The following is a 15,288-nucleotide window of genomic DNA, read 5'->3' as shown; positions in this document are numbered from 1 at the left end:
ATATATATGTATTTATATACACCTATTTCACCTTGAAAGTGGCCTTGCCCTTCACGAGAGGCCGTTTCCCGGCCTGGTCCATCAACTCGGCCTCCATCTCAACAACGCTGCCCGTCTTTGGCTCCCACTTCGTCCTCCTCACAACGACAAACTGGTTCGCCAACGTCGGGAACGAGTAGCTTAGCTTCAACGCCTTCGTGATCTCTGCCTGCTTCCCCGTCACTAGCTTCACTGAGTCCCGCATCGTATCCTCCAAAACCGTAGCCAAAATGCCTCCATGCACCAAGAACGGATACCCAGTGAGCTTCATCCCCAAATGGTATATAGAAACAGTGTCCTTGGTCGTGGGGTTGTAGTATATTCTGGGAGGAATGCTGATGGCCCCAGGAACGCTCAACGTCTTGTCAATGAGCGTGTTGGACTCCAACCCAGATTCCCCGGATTTTCCAGATCCATTCTTCTTGTACACCGCAACGTACCCCTTCGCCAAAAGCTGCTTCACGATAGGAAGCCTATCGCACCTCTGGTTCAACTCATCCCTGTACTCAACCACTTTCGCGTCCGTGTCAGGCAATTTCGAATAGAACATCCATGCCATGATGTCCGAAAGGGTCAGATGCTGCGTAGTATACCAGCCGATCCCAAAGCACGTACCGAAAATCAACACATTATTCCACTTCCGAGAGCGCTCCTTCGGTCTAACCACAAATTTGGCCTCTCTCGTGGCCTGTTTGGCCTGATTGGCCGCTTCACTTTCCACCGAATACATCCTACCAACAACGCTTTTCCTCCATGCCCCAGCATTTCTTCCGCCAATTTGGCCCACTAATTTGCCTCTAAAGCCATTGAATCCTCTAATCATCGTTTCTTTCACTGACCAGATTACTTTTCACTTGCGTACCAGTCCTATGTATGCCTCTACTCTGTACTCTGTACTCTGTGTGTCTAGTGTAGTGTGTTGTTTGTTAAGTTGTTGTTTAAAGGCTTTATAAAGCTTACATGGAATAATAATCCTTTAATATCTTGGTTCCAAATTGCCCAAAGCTATTTCATGAAAGGGAATTGGTGAAGAAAAAAGGGCATATAAAGGGCTGTATATGTGCCCCAAAAGAGTGTCTAGACAAGGAGCAGTCACCCGGTAACAATGCCTTTGAAGCTTGAGACGCTCAGGCTAAACGACGAGGCTCAAAGCGATGATTCACAGAAGATCACACCGAGCCAAACGCAGATTTGCGACGATGTTGTGCGCTGGTGGAAGGAAGAACCGGCAGCAGAAGATCTACCGATCAATACATTGTACGAGCAGTTGATTCGACGACGTCAGAACTGGTCATTGAGCCAGGAAGAACTTTACGATGCTTTGAAATCGCACAAACTATACGCTCAAGAGTTGAACGAATTGGACACTTACTCGGACCAAATCAGCAGCAGCAAGCTTTCCGACGAGGATATGCGCAAGCTGAACAAGCATATGATGGAGAAGGTTTCCATTGTCGAAACGGATTTCGGGAAGGGTCTGGTAGCGACGCAGGATATACGCAAAGGGACGTTGGTTTACTTTGAACCAATACCTTTAAGTGTGATACCGCAACTGGATAAGCAACCTTTGGTAGCGCGGGGGAAATGCTGTGGGTTGTGTTCTGCTTTTACCAGCATGTCTCCACAGTTGATCATGAAGAACAACCTTGACTGTAGCATGTGTGAGACCATCTGGTGCTCGAAACAGTGCAAGACGCTCGACGTCACGCATTCTGTATTAAAGCACGCAACCTCAAGGAACCATTTGTGTAATACGGTGAACTGGGCCAAATTCGAGGCGTTTTGTCTGAAAGAGAGTCTGTACAGCATGTATGCTGTCGGTGTGTTGTATGCAAGACATTGTCTACAACCGAACTCTAACCTGTGGGAGTTGTTCACTTCGCTATGTTCCGTTAGCCAGCAGGTTCGTTGGCAAGCTTCGGATTCTTTGAACGTTGGTGGGACCTTTGATGCTTCGTCGAACGGGAAAACGGCTAGTGGCTCGCCAGCACCGGTAGATTTGCAAACACAGTCGGAGGTGGCGTACGAAATGTTTACCAAGGCGTTCCCGAAATGCGAAATGACGTATGAAGATTGCTTGAAGCTTACCGGGACCTTCAACTTGAACCAGATTATGGACCAATTGTATCCACTCACCTGCCACATAAACCACAGCTGTGAGCCTAACGTCAGAATAGATGCAAAGAACAAGTTCGGTCTGAACGTCTATGCCAGAAAAGATATAAAACAGGGCGAGCAGCTATTTTTGACATACGTAAACCCATTACACGGTGTGACATTGAGAAGAAGAGAGTTGAGGGTGAACTACGGGTTTTTGTGCCACTGTTCGAGGTGTAACCGGGAATGGGAGAAACGTCAAGAGATCCTAAAGGATCAGCACAATCATTTGCATACTTCAGCACTTCAGACCAAGGCAAGAAGAAAATCCTCAATGAAGATGTCCAGGCCTAGTTTGAAGGAGCTTTTGGAAAATGGCCACGAGTTCGACTTAGAAATGCCATCGGAATACAACCCAAAAAGAAGAACTTCTGTTCGTTTCAATAGCCATGTTACCATGGCTGTGGAGGAAGAATAGAGACTATATATATATACAGAGAGAGAGAGAGAGAGAGAATTCCAAAAATGAAAAGAATTTTTGAAAGTTATAGATACACACCTATTACCTTTGCTTCTTCTATGTATACATGTATAAGGTTTATTTTTTTTGTTTGAAGTACCACGATCGAGGCATAATCTCGATGAACTAAGAAACCCTGTGTTCATACAGCATTATAAGATCAGGCAGTTCTTGTATAACGGGGGGAAAATAAAAATGATACCGCCTGTATGAAAGGAAAGGAAGGAGAAGAATTAGCCATAGCAGCGACAGAATAATAATAATATTAATAATATAAGAAAGAAGAAGAAGCTGGCAAGGTAGAAAAAAAAATAAAAATAAAAGGAAGAGAAGACATTCAACAAAGCTTTTCCTTCAACATGAATTTTCGACGAAAGATTTTGGGTCATTATTGGAGTTTTGTCCTTGTTTCGATAGTGGGATACGGTCTTTTAGGTATCGTATTAGCATAGAATGCAAATCGTCTTTGGTAAATGGTTTGGCTAGAATATCGTTCATACCATGCTGTAAATATGTGACCAAGTCCTGATCATCGATGTTACCTGTCATGGCTATTATAGGCGTTTCGTTATCGAAACTACGGACGATGGAAGTAGCGGTGGCACCGTCCAAGTTTGGCATGACAATGTCCATTAATACCAAATCGAAACGCTGTTTTTCCAGCGTAGATATAGCGGATAACCCATCTGTCACGACTTCCACTGAGCAGCCATATTTTCTTAAGAATTTGGAGCAGAGCTGTATGCAGACAGAATCATCTTCAACAAGTAAGACATGGAAACCGCGAGGTAGTACGGATTGCTGTTGCTGTTGCTGCTGCTGCTGATGTTGTTGTTGTTGGTCTATCGGAAGAATATTTACAGGATCTTGTTTTATAACTGGATTCGATACCGGTAAACCTATCATATTTAGGTTAGGTGGAGATCCTGATGATCCGCCCTCTTGTTTCTGTTTCGCAAGAAGAGACGAATCGTTCTTTTTCAGTGTCAATCCTACCGGAAGCTTTATTCCCTGCTGGGACAAACTATCAATTAGAAGGTGGAAATTATTGATTAGTTCGGTATTAAAGCTTTCTGTAGACAATAGTGTCTCTAGAACCATGTTATACCTTGATTGGATCTTCTGAAGGTCCAGTTTGACGTTGTGATTTTCGTTCGTCAAGTACTGAATCTGGCTCTCCATCTCCTCGACTTTCCGCTTCATTTGATTGAACTTTGCTTTATTTACAGTGTTTTTCAATAGCGCCTTGGCGGCCAAGCTATCTTCGTCGCCGCCACCAAGACCACCAAGACCGGCCCCAGCAGCAAAACCTTCCTCTGGGTTCCCGTTGCCCAGTTTCCTCAAAATCACAGAGTTTTCGTCGAGCAAAATCTTCTTCTGCGACGAAGGTTTCCGCCGAATATTATCCAACCCGGCCTCATCGTGCCTCCTGAAGTGCTGGTGGTTAAACTCCCACGCGTTCTGCGTTCCCTCAGACACCTCGTTCTTCTTCCTCTTCACCTTGTGGAAATCGTATTTGTTCAACTGCCTCACAAAACTCGCAAAATTAGAGTGCTTAAAATGCTTGGGCAAAATGTCGGTCGTGAACTTGTTCGTGTCCATCACTATAAAGTTCTTCCCATCTTCAGACCACGATATAATGTTCCTATATTCCTCTGACTCCAATATTAAAAACAACTTTCGCACAAAATCGTTAAAGGATGACCGCTGATTACGGCCCCTACTCCCGCTAGTACACCCACTCTGACTCCCTGCACTACTCACATCCCTTTTATCACTAACCTTCGCGTATGACGCTTCATTCGACCCGCTAAACTGCTCATCTAGTTCATCCATCGCTCTTTTTACCACTAAATCGTGTGCTTGTTATTCTATACTTTTATCCTCCCACAAAGCTACTGACTCTATAAATTTTTTTTAGCCCTGTAATTACTCACCTTCACACACTCACAATACTATCCGTATACTCGTAAAAAGCGCTGCAACAGCCCTTTTATCCTTCTTTTCCCACTATTGTTGTTATTATTGTTGTTGTTTTTTTGTTGTTAATCTTTTATTCTACTTTTTAAATTTCGTAATTCTTAGGAAACCTAATAATCGTTGGAATTTAGCGAACTCAATTACCTTCACAAAATCAGCAGTGGCTTCTCGTATAACAGCTCTTATAGGTTATAATGGACACTACAGGATAGCCTAGATTCTCCTTCATTCAAATATGTAAAGTATGCTCTGAAAAGATAAGTGCACGCATAGCTAAAGGCCTTTGAACTCTTGCCAACACGCTCATTGACCGCTATTTTTTTTTTTTTCTTTGGTCAATACATTTCCAGGAAAGAAAAGTGAAAAAACCCATTAGCAAGCCTAGCGATGAGCTATAAGAGACAGTGGATTAAAAGTGGGTAAAAGAGTGTGTATTGGGGTTGTTCGGTGAGCTTGGAACAAGTGAGGAGATATGTCGTCAATACAGAAACAGGATCTTTTAGTTTTCAGCGATAGTTCAGTGATTTCTAAGGGTCTTTTTGGCCCTGGAGTGGGGAGCAATATGATTTTAGTTACAGATACAGCAGCTACCAGTGGATCGTGGCTTCTAAACGCGTTAGTGGAGGCTGTTACTTTGGGAAGTGTTGTTTCGTTGAATGGCGGGAATGGGAATTCTGGCGGGATCGGAGCTAGGGTTGGCAAGGTTGTTGTGGGGTCGTTTTTGAGCATGCAAACGCAAATTGTGGGAGCGTTTGAGAAGTCGAAGATACCACGGGATAGATACACAGTGCTGCCGCTAGCGGAGGATATAGTGAGTAAAAACGTTGGGAAACCTATTGATGTTATTGTAGGTGGGATTTTGAAGCAGTTTGAGGGTGTTGAGGGGTCGATTTTTGTACTTGAGAAGCCGGAGATTCTTATGTCGTTGTTCAACATGAGCAGCGATGACTTGCAATTGAGACTAATCAATCCATTGTTGCGCAAGTGCTCTATGTTGATAGTTTCGACGTCGGTAGAGGCGTTTGATAATGATTTTCCGGAGAATATAGGTCGTGACACGGTTGAGTTTGTCAGGTTTACAACCTCAAGTTTCCACAAGTGTGCGGTGGTGCTTTCGGTAAGGCCTCTCGACACTGGTAAGGCCAAGGACATAACGGGTACTCTCGCAATTCGCCGAGGCGGCGCACTTTTGAACGCGACAAATGCAGCGCTTCATGTGGTGGAGAACCAATACTTGTTCCACAGCGTCAAGGACGTGACTACCTTGTTTTACAGATGAAGGACGGTGTGTGTGTATATATGTATATGTATCATTTGCTAAATATGCGTAATTTGCTGTGGTGCATTGGACCTGTATCCGTTGATAATGTCGTCTAGCGTGAATTCAACTGCGCATCGCGTCTTGATTAGAGATATGGTAGGCCATGTGCTCCGTTGGCCGCACATCATCCAGTAATTGATATTGTCAAGACGGCCTTCGATGATGCGTGATACGCTTAGAGAGTTAATTTGTGGGACAATCGCTACCTCCGTGGCGCTCCGTGGTGTCCTTTCGTCAATGGCAATACGTTTGATCCAGTTCGATAGGAGACCAATGCTGTCCATTATTTCTATGCGGTGGTTAAGCTCCATCGTTAGAATGTGTTTCATCTTTCTTTCCATATGGTACTTGAATTTGGAAGCTAGTGGTTCCACCTTATTGACGGAAGAGAGTTGACCAGGAGTGAAAGTTCCTGGATCGATGTAGGGGTATCTCTTGTAGTAGTAGTACTCTGAAGTTCTGATATCGTGTTTCAAATCGTTTAGTGCCAATGGGGCCAAGTACGGCCTGGCTAAGGATACGATAAAGTTGTTTACGTTGAAGAGCTCGGTTAAACGTGTGTAGGGGGCCTCTAGTTCGCTAGAATCCTGTACGCTTTGAGGGGATAAAAACTTTAAGTTTTGGTAGCAGGGCTCGTTTCTGTCCAAGAAGTCCACGACCTCGTTGTGGATGTTTTTGGCCAAGAGCCAAGTGTCCTTCGAGATTGTGTTCGAGCCAAAGCTGCAGTTTATCGCACTCGAGATGAGCACGTTTGGCGTGGTTACGTAATTCAACAACGTGGGACAGATGTTCTTGTTTGTTGGATGTACCACTATGCTCAACACTTTGCCCGTGCGACGAAACGCTTCCTCGAAAGTCAGGTCGCCAATGATAGACCGCTGAACAAACTTGATAAACAGATACACGTCCTTGGAGTAACCGTTGTGGACCACGTTTTGCACCAAAGTTCCTATGCTGAAGTGCTCATCGATGGCACCGTAGCCACATTCCAGTAGCAACACCGTGTCTCTTTTTATCGTGGATACGAGCCTATTTGCCGTCAAAAGGTCCTCCAACTCGACATCGCTGAGACAGCACGCCATACTAGCAACACACGCGCCCATAGACGTCCCGTTGATGATATTGGGCAGGAGATTCCTATCCAACAACCCTTTCAACACGCCAAGATGAAATAGTCCGAAAAGCGACCCACCTTGAAGAGCGAGCGCCGTGGCTCCAAGAGACAACTTGCACCGCTGAAAAAACGGCCGCTGCACCTGCTGCGTCCGTCTCTCAGCCAACATGTACAACGTCTCCACCACCTTATCGAGATACTGCTCGATGAGCAACTTCGTCCCAACAAACGACTTTGTGAAAAGACGTTTATCCACAATCCCAGCAAAATTCCGAAGCATGGTCGGCCCTGTATTTATAAACCTCGATACCACTGCATCGATATCCTCATTCTCAAGAGCCTCCAACAGCGCCCCATACTGCTCCAATACCGACTCAAAGTCGTACCGTTTAGAAAAGAAATTGCGACGCCAAAGATCGACCCCGGTCAATTCGTCCACTAGACTCGCCTTTTCGTACCATTCTTCGTAGTCCTCACACCCATCAAGCCCAGAAACAGCTTCCCGGTACACTGTCCTCGATCTCGGCCGTACTTTGTTCATAAACCGTCTCCACCAGAACATGTAAATGTCCGATATTACGTGCATAATGTCCCATACGGGCTTCGGCACATGGTTCAAAATCGCGTAAAAAAAGAGTATAAACATCTGTTTGAGCCACAACATGGTTGGCAATTGTATGTCCTAGCTATCCTAGCTGTGTGTTTCACCTGCCTTGCCTGTTTTACCCAAGCTAATGTGCTAGACTTTCCATATAATGAGCTGATGGATGACTGAGAAGTGCTCTTTTAAGGGTTTGGAACCAGGAAACAGGAAAGAAAAAAATGTTGAAAATGGGGCGGAAAATAGATTAATTTTGGGAACGCAATGCGAAAAATAATTTAATTTTGGGAGAGAAAACATCACAGTCATGTGACATACACGTGAATACCACATGTATGTCACATGACCACTTCATCGCACACGCTTTTTTCCCTTGGGCTCTTTATTTTTTTTAAGGTGGCGAATAAAGCCAAATTGAAAAAGCGTTTAACAATACTATAGATATATTATTTATATATGTATATATACACACATACAAACACTCTTATAGGTGTAGGTATTTTGAAAGGGCAATAGCAAGCAATAGCTAGGCCAGGAGTCAGATTGAGAGTGTGGGAAACATGTTCAGAAATAATTACGACGGAGACACGGTGACATTTTCGCCAACAGGGAGATTATTCCAGGTAGAATACGCATTGGAAGCGATCAAGCAAGGGTCTGCGACAGTTGGGTTGAGATCGTCTAAATACGCGGTTGTTGTTGCATTGAAGCGTAATGCTGACGAGCTATCGTCATACCAGAAGAAAATTATCAAGTGCGATGAGCATATGGGAGTTTCGCTAGCGGGATTGGCGCCAGATGCAAGAGTGTTGTCGAACTATTTGAGACAGCAATGCAATTACTCTTCTTTGGTGTACAATCGGAAATTGGCTCTAGAGAGGGCTGGGTACTTGCTCAGCGACAAGGCTCAGAAAAACACACAGTCGTATGGGGGCAGACCGTACGGCGTGGGTCTTTTGCTGGTTGGGTACGATAACACTGGGGCGCATCTATTAGAGTTCCAGCCATCCGGGAACACGTTGGAATTATACGGGGCAGCGATTGGTGCGCGTTCGCAGGGGGCCAAGACGTATCTCGAGAGGGTTTTGGACGAGTATCGGGATATTGAGGATGCGGATGAGTTGATCAAGCACGGTGTAGAGGCTCTAAAACACTCTTTAAAGGACGAGACGTTAAGCACGAAGAACCTGTCGATTGCCATTGTGGGCCACGACAAGCCATTCACGATCTACGATGGAGACGACGTACAGCCATACCTATGAGGAGAGGAGAGTAGAGGAGGGGATGATACTACTAGTATGTATAATCTGTTAAACAGCATATTTAGCGAATTCTGGAACGTACTGTTGTTACTTTCAGGCCGGGGCAGGGGCAATAGCCAGGGCAATGGCGAACCCATTGGTCTTGGCCATGGCCATTGCCATGGCCATTGCCCTGGCCAATAGTCTGATGCCAACAGTCTGATGCCATGTCCTCACGTGACCAAAATGCCACAGTTTTCGATCCCTCTTCTTTCTTTTTGGCGTCCAATGTCCCGATTCCCGCAAGCGATGCGATGATGCACACTCACTTTTGCAGATAACCGACATTACATCAATGACAAAGTACAAGAAGGTTTAAAAACTAGGTCATTATCCCTTGAACTTGGGCACTAGTAAACGCCTTCAAAACGGTATTGAAGCAGTGTGAGTGCCATTGAAGCCGTTTGGATAAAATGGTACCAATGTTTCGTCGTTCTCCGGTTGTAATATCGGTGTGGAAGTCTGGACTGAAGTCTGGACTGAAGTCCGCATTCCACACCTCTCTGGTCCAACCAAGGCTCTTGTCGATGAGACAATGCTTGGGAAATGGTGCTAGGGTAGAATTCAAGAGATTTAACAGTTCTATTAGCAATAATAAAGCCGCTGGTAGTGCTGCTACTGCTATCCCGGTTAAAAAGATCGTTCCTCCACAACCAGCTTCAAAGGAGAAGTCAAAGACTCCTACTATATCTGAATTGCGGATTATGAAGGATCTTTTCAAGTATATCTGGCCGCGTGGCGATAAGAAAATCCGGATCAGGGTTTTGGTGGCATTGGGTCTTTTGATTGGTGCCAAATTGTTGAATGTTCAGGTTCCGTTCTTCTTTAAACAGACGATCGACTCTATGAACATCGAGTGGGGGTCTGACGTCGGGACGGTTTTGCCAGTAGCGATTACGATGACGATTCTTTCGTATGGTGCAGCCAGGTTTGGATCTGTGCTATTTGGGGAGTTGAGGAACGCAGTGTTTTCTAGAGTTGCGCAAAACGCTATTCGGAAAGTGTCGTTACAGACGTTCCAGCATTTGATGAAGTTGGATCTAGGATGGCATTTGAGCAGACAGACTGGTGGGCTAACGCGGGCCATGGATAGGGGTACGAAGGGTATCTCGTATGTGCTTAGTGCGATGGTTTTCCATATCATTCCGATCACTTTTGAAATATCCGTCGTTTGCGGTATATTAACGTACCAGTTTGGTACTTCGTTTGCAGCGGTCACGTTTGCTACTATGCTTCTGTACTCGATTTTCACCTTCAGGACCACTGCGTGGAGGACTGAATTCAGAAGAAGCGCCAATCGTGCTGATAACAAGGCTGCGTCGGTGGCATTGGACTCTTTGATCAATTTTGAAGCGGTCAAGTACTTCAACAACGAGCAGTATTTGGCAAACAAGTACCACAAGTCCCTTTCCAACTACCGCGACTCCCAAATCAAAGTCGCCCAGTCTTTGTCCTTCCTCAATGCAGGCCAGAACTTCATATTTACGTCCGCATTAACGGCAATGATGTACATGGGTGCAACTGGTGTGATGGGAGGCAGCTTGACGGTGGGTGACTTGGTCTTGATCAACCAGCTAGTGTTCCAGTTATCGGTGCCCCTAAACTTCTTGGGGTCTGTGTACAGAGAGTTGAAGCAGTCGTTGATTGATATGGAATCTCTTTTCAAGTTGCAAAAGAATCCCGTCTTGATCCAGAGCCCCGCCAAGCCATTGATGCTACCAGACCATCTACCTTGCGAGATCAAGTTCGAGAATGTTACGTTCGGGTACCAACCAGACAGAAATATTCTACGAAATGCTACGTTCACCATCCCACCGGGCAAGAAGACCGCAATTGTGGGGCCCAGTGGGTCTGGTAAGTCGACAATATTGAGACTCATGTTCAGATTTTACGACCCACAACAAGGCCGAATTCTACTAGACGGTAAAGACATCAAGGAACTAGACTTGGAGCAATTGAGAAAGATCATCGGTGTGGTACCACAGGATACTCCACTTTTCAACGACACCATCTGGGAAAACGTCAAGTTTGGTAGAATCGATGCCACGGATTCAGAGATCGTCGCTGCAATAGAGAAGGCCCAGCTATCGGAGTTGATCCACAAGCTACCGAAGGGTACCGAAACCATTGTTGGGGAACGAGGCCTCATGATAAGTGGTGGTGAAAAACAGAGATTGGCTATCGCAAGAGTGCTATTGAAGGACACCCCAATCATGTTCTTCGACGAGGCTACTAGTGCCCTAGACACCCACACAGAACAATCACTACTAAAGACAATAAAGGAAAACTTCAATAACGTCTCTAAAACAAGCGTCTACATCGCCCACAGGCTCAGAACAATCGCTGATGCCGACAAGATCATCGTCTTGGAAAACGGTGCAGTCAAAGAACACGGTACCCACAACGAATTGCTAGCCGACCCCAACTCCCTGTACAGCGAGCTCTGGAACATACAAGAGAACCTTGATATGCTGCAAGAAGAACTCGAGGAAGAGCGCAATCTCGAACAACATCCTTCTCTAGTAAAAGAAAAGAAGTAGGTAGACTAGACTAAACTAAACTAAACTACATACATCAGTAAAACGCCCAGTAATGAAAACATAGGTATAGCATATAAATTAAAATTACCTCTCCGTACCCTTCCTTCCGGGAGATTCTCCCGAAACAACAGCCACGCTACAGGACTCTCTTTGTTTCATTTTTGTCCCCATTTAATTTGCATGACAGTTCTCTATATATTTCATTCTTTATTTTGGTTGTCGAAGTCAAAATAATTTTTCACTCTGGTCGTAATATTAAAAAATTAAAGGCTTTCATTCAAGCCGAAGTCATCTCGAAGCCAACTACATTAGAAGAAGAAAAGAAGGAAGGATAAGAGAGTTTTGTTCAGATATTTTAAGCTTTTCTCAAGGGTTTTAATGTTAGATGTAGGTCGTGAGCTTGTGTCCAAAGGATTTTACAAAAGACAAGCTTGGGTTTAGAGAACTAATAAAGAGTTTGAGTCAGCGATGTGTGGTGTTTTAGGAATTTGTCTAGCGGATCAAACGGCTACAGTGGCACCAGAGTTATTCGATGGGTGTATGTATTTGCAGCATAGAGGTCAAGATGCAGCTGGTATCTCTACTTGTGGTCAACGTGGTCGTTTGTACCAGTGCAAGGGTAACGGTATGGCCCGCGATGTTTTCACTCAACAAAGAATGGCTGGTCTAGTCGGATCTATGGGTATTGCGCACTTGCGTTATCCTACTGCCGGTTCGAGTGCTAATTCTGAGGCACAGCCGTTCTATGTTAACAGTCCATACGGTATCTGTATGGGCCATAACGGTAATTTGGTGAACACGCAGGCTTTGAGACGTTACATGGATGAAGATGTTCACAGACACATTAATACGGATAGTGATTCCGAGCTATTGTTGAACATTTTTGCAGCTGAGCTAGAGAAATACAACAAGTACAGAGTCAACAACGATGATATTTTCCATGCGTTGGAAGGTGTGTATCGTTTGTGCCGTGGTGGATATGCATGTGTTGGTATGATTGCTGGTTTTGCCATGGTTGGTTTCAGAGATCCAAACGGTATCAGACCTTTGTTGTTTGGTACTAGAACCAACGCTGATGGTACCAAGGACTACATGCTAGCCTCTGAAAGTGTGGTCCTAAAGGCCCACAACTTTAACGAATTCCGTGACTTGAACCCAGGTGAGGCCGTTATTGTTCCTAAAGATGCCTCCGAAGGCGAGCCAGAGTTCAGACAGGTGGTCCCAGTTAATAGCTACAGACCGGATCTCTTCGAATATGTCTACTTTGCTCGTCCTGACAGTGTCCTGGACGGTATATCCGTGTACCACACAAGATTGGCCATGGGTGTCAAGCTTGCTGAAAATGTATCCAGATGTATCAACCCAGATGACATAGATGTGGTTGTATCAGTGCCAGACACTGCTCGTACCTGTGCTCTAGAATGTGCCAATACACTAAATAAGCCATACCGTGAAGGTTTCGTGAAAAACAGATACGTTGGTAGAACGTTTATCATGCCTAACCAAAAGGAACGTGTTTCCAGTGTGAGACGTAAGTTGAATCCTATGGAATCCGAGTTCAAGGGAAAACGTGTCTTGATCGTCGACGATTCTATCGTTAGAGGTACCACCTCTAAAGAAATCATCAACATGGCCAGAGAATCAGGTGCTGTGAAGGTATATTTCGCTTCTGCAGCTCCAGCTATTCGCTTCAACCACATCTATGGTATCGATTTGGCTGATACCAAGCAGTTGGTCGCTTACAACAAATCAGAAGAGGAAATAGAACAAGAGCTTGGATGTGATAAAGTCATCTATCAGTCTTTGGACGATTTGATTAGCTGTTGTAAGACTTCACACATTGAGAAGTTCGAAGTCGGTGTCTTTACAGGTAACTATGTTACTGGTGTCGAGGACGGATATCTGTTAGAACTGGAAAAAGCGCGTGCTTCAAATATACTGAAAGCTAATGCCAAAGCAGAATCAGACATTGGTATATATAACAGTGCCGACTACTGATCTTTTTTTCTTCATCATTCGTCCTGATTTCAAGGTGCTTACATAGATATAGATATATATATATATATAATCAAAATAGACATTGAAACAAAATAAAATTATCATCGCATCTTAACCGCAGTCGACTACTTACAGCTACCACTAAGATATCGAATAGTGATACATTTGAAGCTCTTGAAAGGGTGGTACACCAGATCTTTGTCTTCTCTTTTTTTTTTTTTTGGTACATTAAGAAATAACCGCTATTTTATATATAATTTACATTCAAAGCAGGATCTACAAACTTCATAACCCTTGATGAGGTGAAAGAAAACACCAGGTTAACACCATAACACTGGCTCCAAAAATATATCCAAGGATCGGAGAAACAGCAAATATCAAAATTCCAACCATATTAACGAATGACGCGCGAAGAGCCTTCTTGGGAAGTGTTTTTGAAGGATTTGAAGCAACAATGTGAAGATAATAATGGATCTAAGACTATCAGCGTCATTGTTTTCTGTGAAGAAGAGGATACTTTGAAACAATTCTTCAAGTACATCGATGCGATAGATGAAAGTTCGAATTCAAACTTGCTCCAAGAAGTTCCAGTGGTGTTATCGCCGATAGGTTATTATACAAAAGAGATTACTACGGATCAGGGATGGCAAGTGGAACTCAATATATCATGCATGCCTCCACCTTGGAAAACAACTTCTATTGACCTAATACCGCTACTTCTAAAAAGTGAAGATCCCAAAAGTAGTATGTGCTTCATCCTGTTGGTAGACTGGGTCAAAGAGGATCAATCGTATTGGTTAGAAGATATGAATGAATTATTCACCAAGTGCAATCAAATTCAGCCCGATGTAAGCAAACACAACTCATTGATGATGATTAATAGCGACTACTGCAAACACTTAGAGACCACTCATGCAAGATGGTCTGCTAGTACTGTTGATTTCATGCACCAAAGCTTAAGAATCATGGCTCTGAACCTTGGACTCAGCGTATACTCCGACAAAAATGATAGTGTTTTGGCCACTAAAAGCGCTGCAGGAATTCCACTTACGGGGGAGGAGCGCAAAGAGCTCAGCGATCTAGTACATTTGGAGAGCTTAAACATAATACAAGGCTCTGATTCCCTGAGCAAAATCTCTATGATTGACGAGAGCTTCCCAACATCGGCTTATAGTAAAGATTTGGATAAGTTGAGACAAGACTATGCTAATACAATACCACAAATGAAAACAAGAGATAACAAGGCCACAGTTGAAACCTCAGACACTCAAGAATCGGTTGCAATTCCCGACGTCCAAGAACAACTGGAGCATCTATATAATTTACAAAAGAAGCAATCTTCCACCAAGAGATTACAACAACACCAACAGCAGCAGTTAGATTCTCACCAGAGCGTAATACAGGAAACAATCACCACTGCCATTATGAATGGTGGCAAACATGACTATAATAACGAGGCGTTAGAAGCTGCTACGATCTCTCCTGGTGAAGACGATGATGCACTTGATTCTTTAGTCGACAATATCGTACAAAGGCATCAGATATCTTAGTGCGACACAAAAATTTTCGAAAGCTCATCTCATCGCATCTCTCTCGAGACTGACTCAACAGTGTGAGTGAAGCTATACTGGACGTGTTCCCTTATTGGAAGTGGATCCTAAAGCACACTGGTGGACTCTTTCTGAACTACTCCGGACTTCATTTAGTACCATTATTTCAAACTCTTTTTCTTTTTGCGTGTAACTACTCAGTTTGCGGTTATACTAGGAGAGAAAAC

The 15,288-nt window shown here is 44.2% G+C and overlaps 9 protein-coding genes and 1 non-coding gene across 10 annotated transcripts; 7 read left to right on the top strand and 3 right to left on the bottom strand.

The window, feature by feature from the left end:
- Positions 1–22: 22 nt before the first annotated feature.
- FMP10 (Fmp10p) lies at positions 23–862 on the bottom strand (the record flags this gene model as incomplete). Its single annotated transcript, XM_022822095.1, has 1 exon — positions 23–862. The coding sequence occupies one exon, from the start codon at positions 860–862 to the stop codon at positions 23–25; it is 840 nt and encodes a 279-aa protein (XP_022674025.1).
- A 282-nt stretch (positions 863–1,144) lies between these two features.
- On the top strand, positions 1,145–2,614 carry SET5 (S-adenosylmethionine-dependent methyltransferase; the record flags this gene model as incomplete). The annotated part of the gene is made up of 1 exon (XM_022822084.1): positions 1,145–2,614. The coding sequence occupies one exon, from the start codon at positions 1,145–1,147 to the stop codon at positions 2,612–2,614; it is 1,470 nt and encodes a 489-aa protein (XP_022674024.1).
- A 396-nt stretch (positions 2,615–3,010) lies between these two features.
- Positions 3,011–4,492, bottom strand: SKN7 (uncharacterized protein; the record flags this gene model as incomplete). The annotated part of the gene is made up of 1 exon (XM_022822073.1): positions 3,011–4,492. One exon carries the CDS (start codon positions 4,490–4,492, stop codon positions 3,011–3,013), a length of 1,482 nt encoding a protein of 493 aa, XP_022674023.1.
- A 616-nt stretch (positions 4,493–5,108) lies between these two features.
- ELP6 (Elongator subunit ELP6) lies at positions 5,109–5,915 on the top strand (the record flags this gene model as incomplete). Its single annotated transcript, XM_022822062.1, has 1 exon — positions 5,109–5,915. One exon carries the CDS (start codon positions 5,109–5,111, stop codon positions 5,913–5,915), a length of 807 nt encoding a protein of 268 aa, XP_022674022.1.
- A 38-nt stretch (positions 5,916–5,953) lies between these two features.
- On the bottom strand, positions 5,954–7,735 carry TGL3 (bifunctional triglyceride lipase/lysophosphatidylethanolamine acyltransferase; the record flags this gene model as incomplete). Its single annotated transcript, XM_022822051.1, has 1 exon — positions 5,954–7,735. The coding sequence occupies one exon, from the start codon at positions 7,733–7,735 to the stop codon at positions 5,954–5,956; it is 1,782 nt and encodes a 593-aa protein (XP_022674021.1).
- Positions 7,736–8,232: 497 nt separating this feature from the next.
- Positions 8,233–8,934, top strand: PRE5 (proteasome core particle subunit alpha 6; the record flags this gene model as incomplete). Its single annotated transcript, XM_022822040.1, has 1 exon — positions 8,233–8,934. The coding sequence occupies one exon, from the start codon at positions 8,233–8,235 to the stop codon at positions 8,932–8,934; it is 702 nt and encodes a 233-aa protein (XP_022674020.1).
- A 105-nt stretch (positions 8,935–9,039) lies between these two features.
- Positions 9,040–10,574, top strand: KLMA_R117. Its single transcript has 2 exons — positions 9,040–9,073; positions 10,518–10,574. It is a non-coding gene; the product is annotated as a tRNA-Val (tRNA).
- Positions 9,387–11,513, top strand: ATM1 (ATP-binding cassette Fe/S cluster precursor transporter ATM1; the record flags this gene model as incomplete). The annotated part of the gene is made up of 1 exon (XM_022822029.1): positions 9,387–11,513. One exon carries the CDS (start codon positions 9,387–9,389, stop codon positions 11,511–11,513), a length of 2,127 nt encoding a protein of 708 aa, XP_022674019.1.
- Positions 11,514–11,981: 468 nt separating this feature from the next.
- ADE4 (amidophosphoribosyltransferase) lies at positions 11,982–13,511 on the top strand (the record flags this gene model as incomplete). Its single annotated transcript, XM_022822017.1, has 1 exon — positions 11,982–13,511. The coding sequence occupies one exon, from the start codon at positions 11,982–11,984 to the stop codon at positions 13,509–13,511; it is 1,530 nt and encodes a 509-aa protein (XP_022674018.1).
- A 401-nt stretch (positions 13,512–13,912) lies between these two features.
- DYN3 (dynein light intermediate chain) lies at positions 13,913–15,061 on the top strand (the record flags this gene model as incomplete). The annotated part of the gene is made up of 1 exon (XM_022822006.1): positions 13,913–15,061. One exon carries the CDS (start codon positions 13,913–13,915, stop codon positions 15,059–15,061), a length of 1,149 nt encoding a protein of 382 aa, XP_022674017.1.
- Between the last annotated feature and the right edge of the window lie 227 nt (positions 15,062–15,288).

The sequence above is a fragment of the Kluyveromyces marxianus genome, chromosome 1 (genome assembly GCF_001417885.1).
Source record: "Kluyveromyces marxianus DMKU3-1042 DNA, complete genome, chromosome 1".
Classification (NCBI taxonomy): domain Eukaryota; kingdom Fungi; phylum Ascomycota; class Saccharomycetes; order Saccharomycetales; family Saccharomycetaceae; genus Kluyveromyces; species Kluyveromyces marxianus.
Note: the sequence above shows the minus strand (reverse complement) of the source record. Positions and strands in the feature narration are given on the sequence as shown.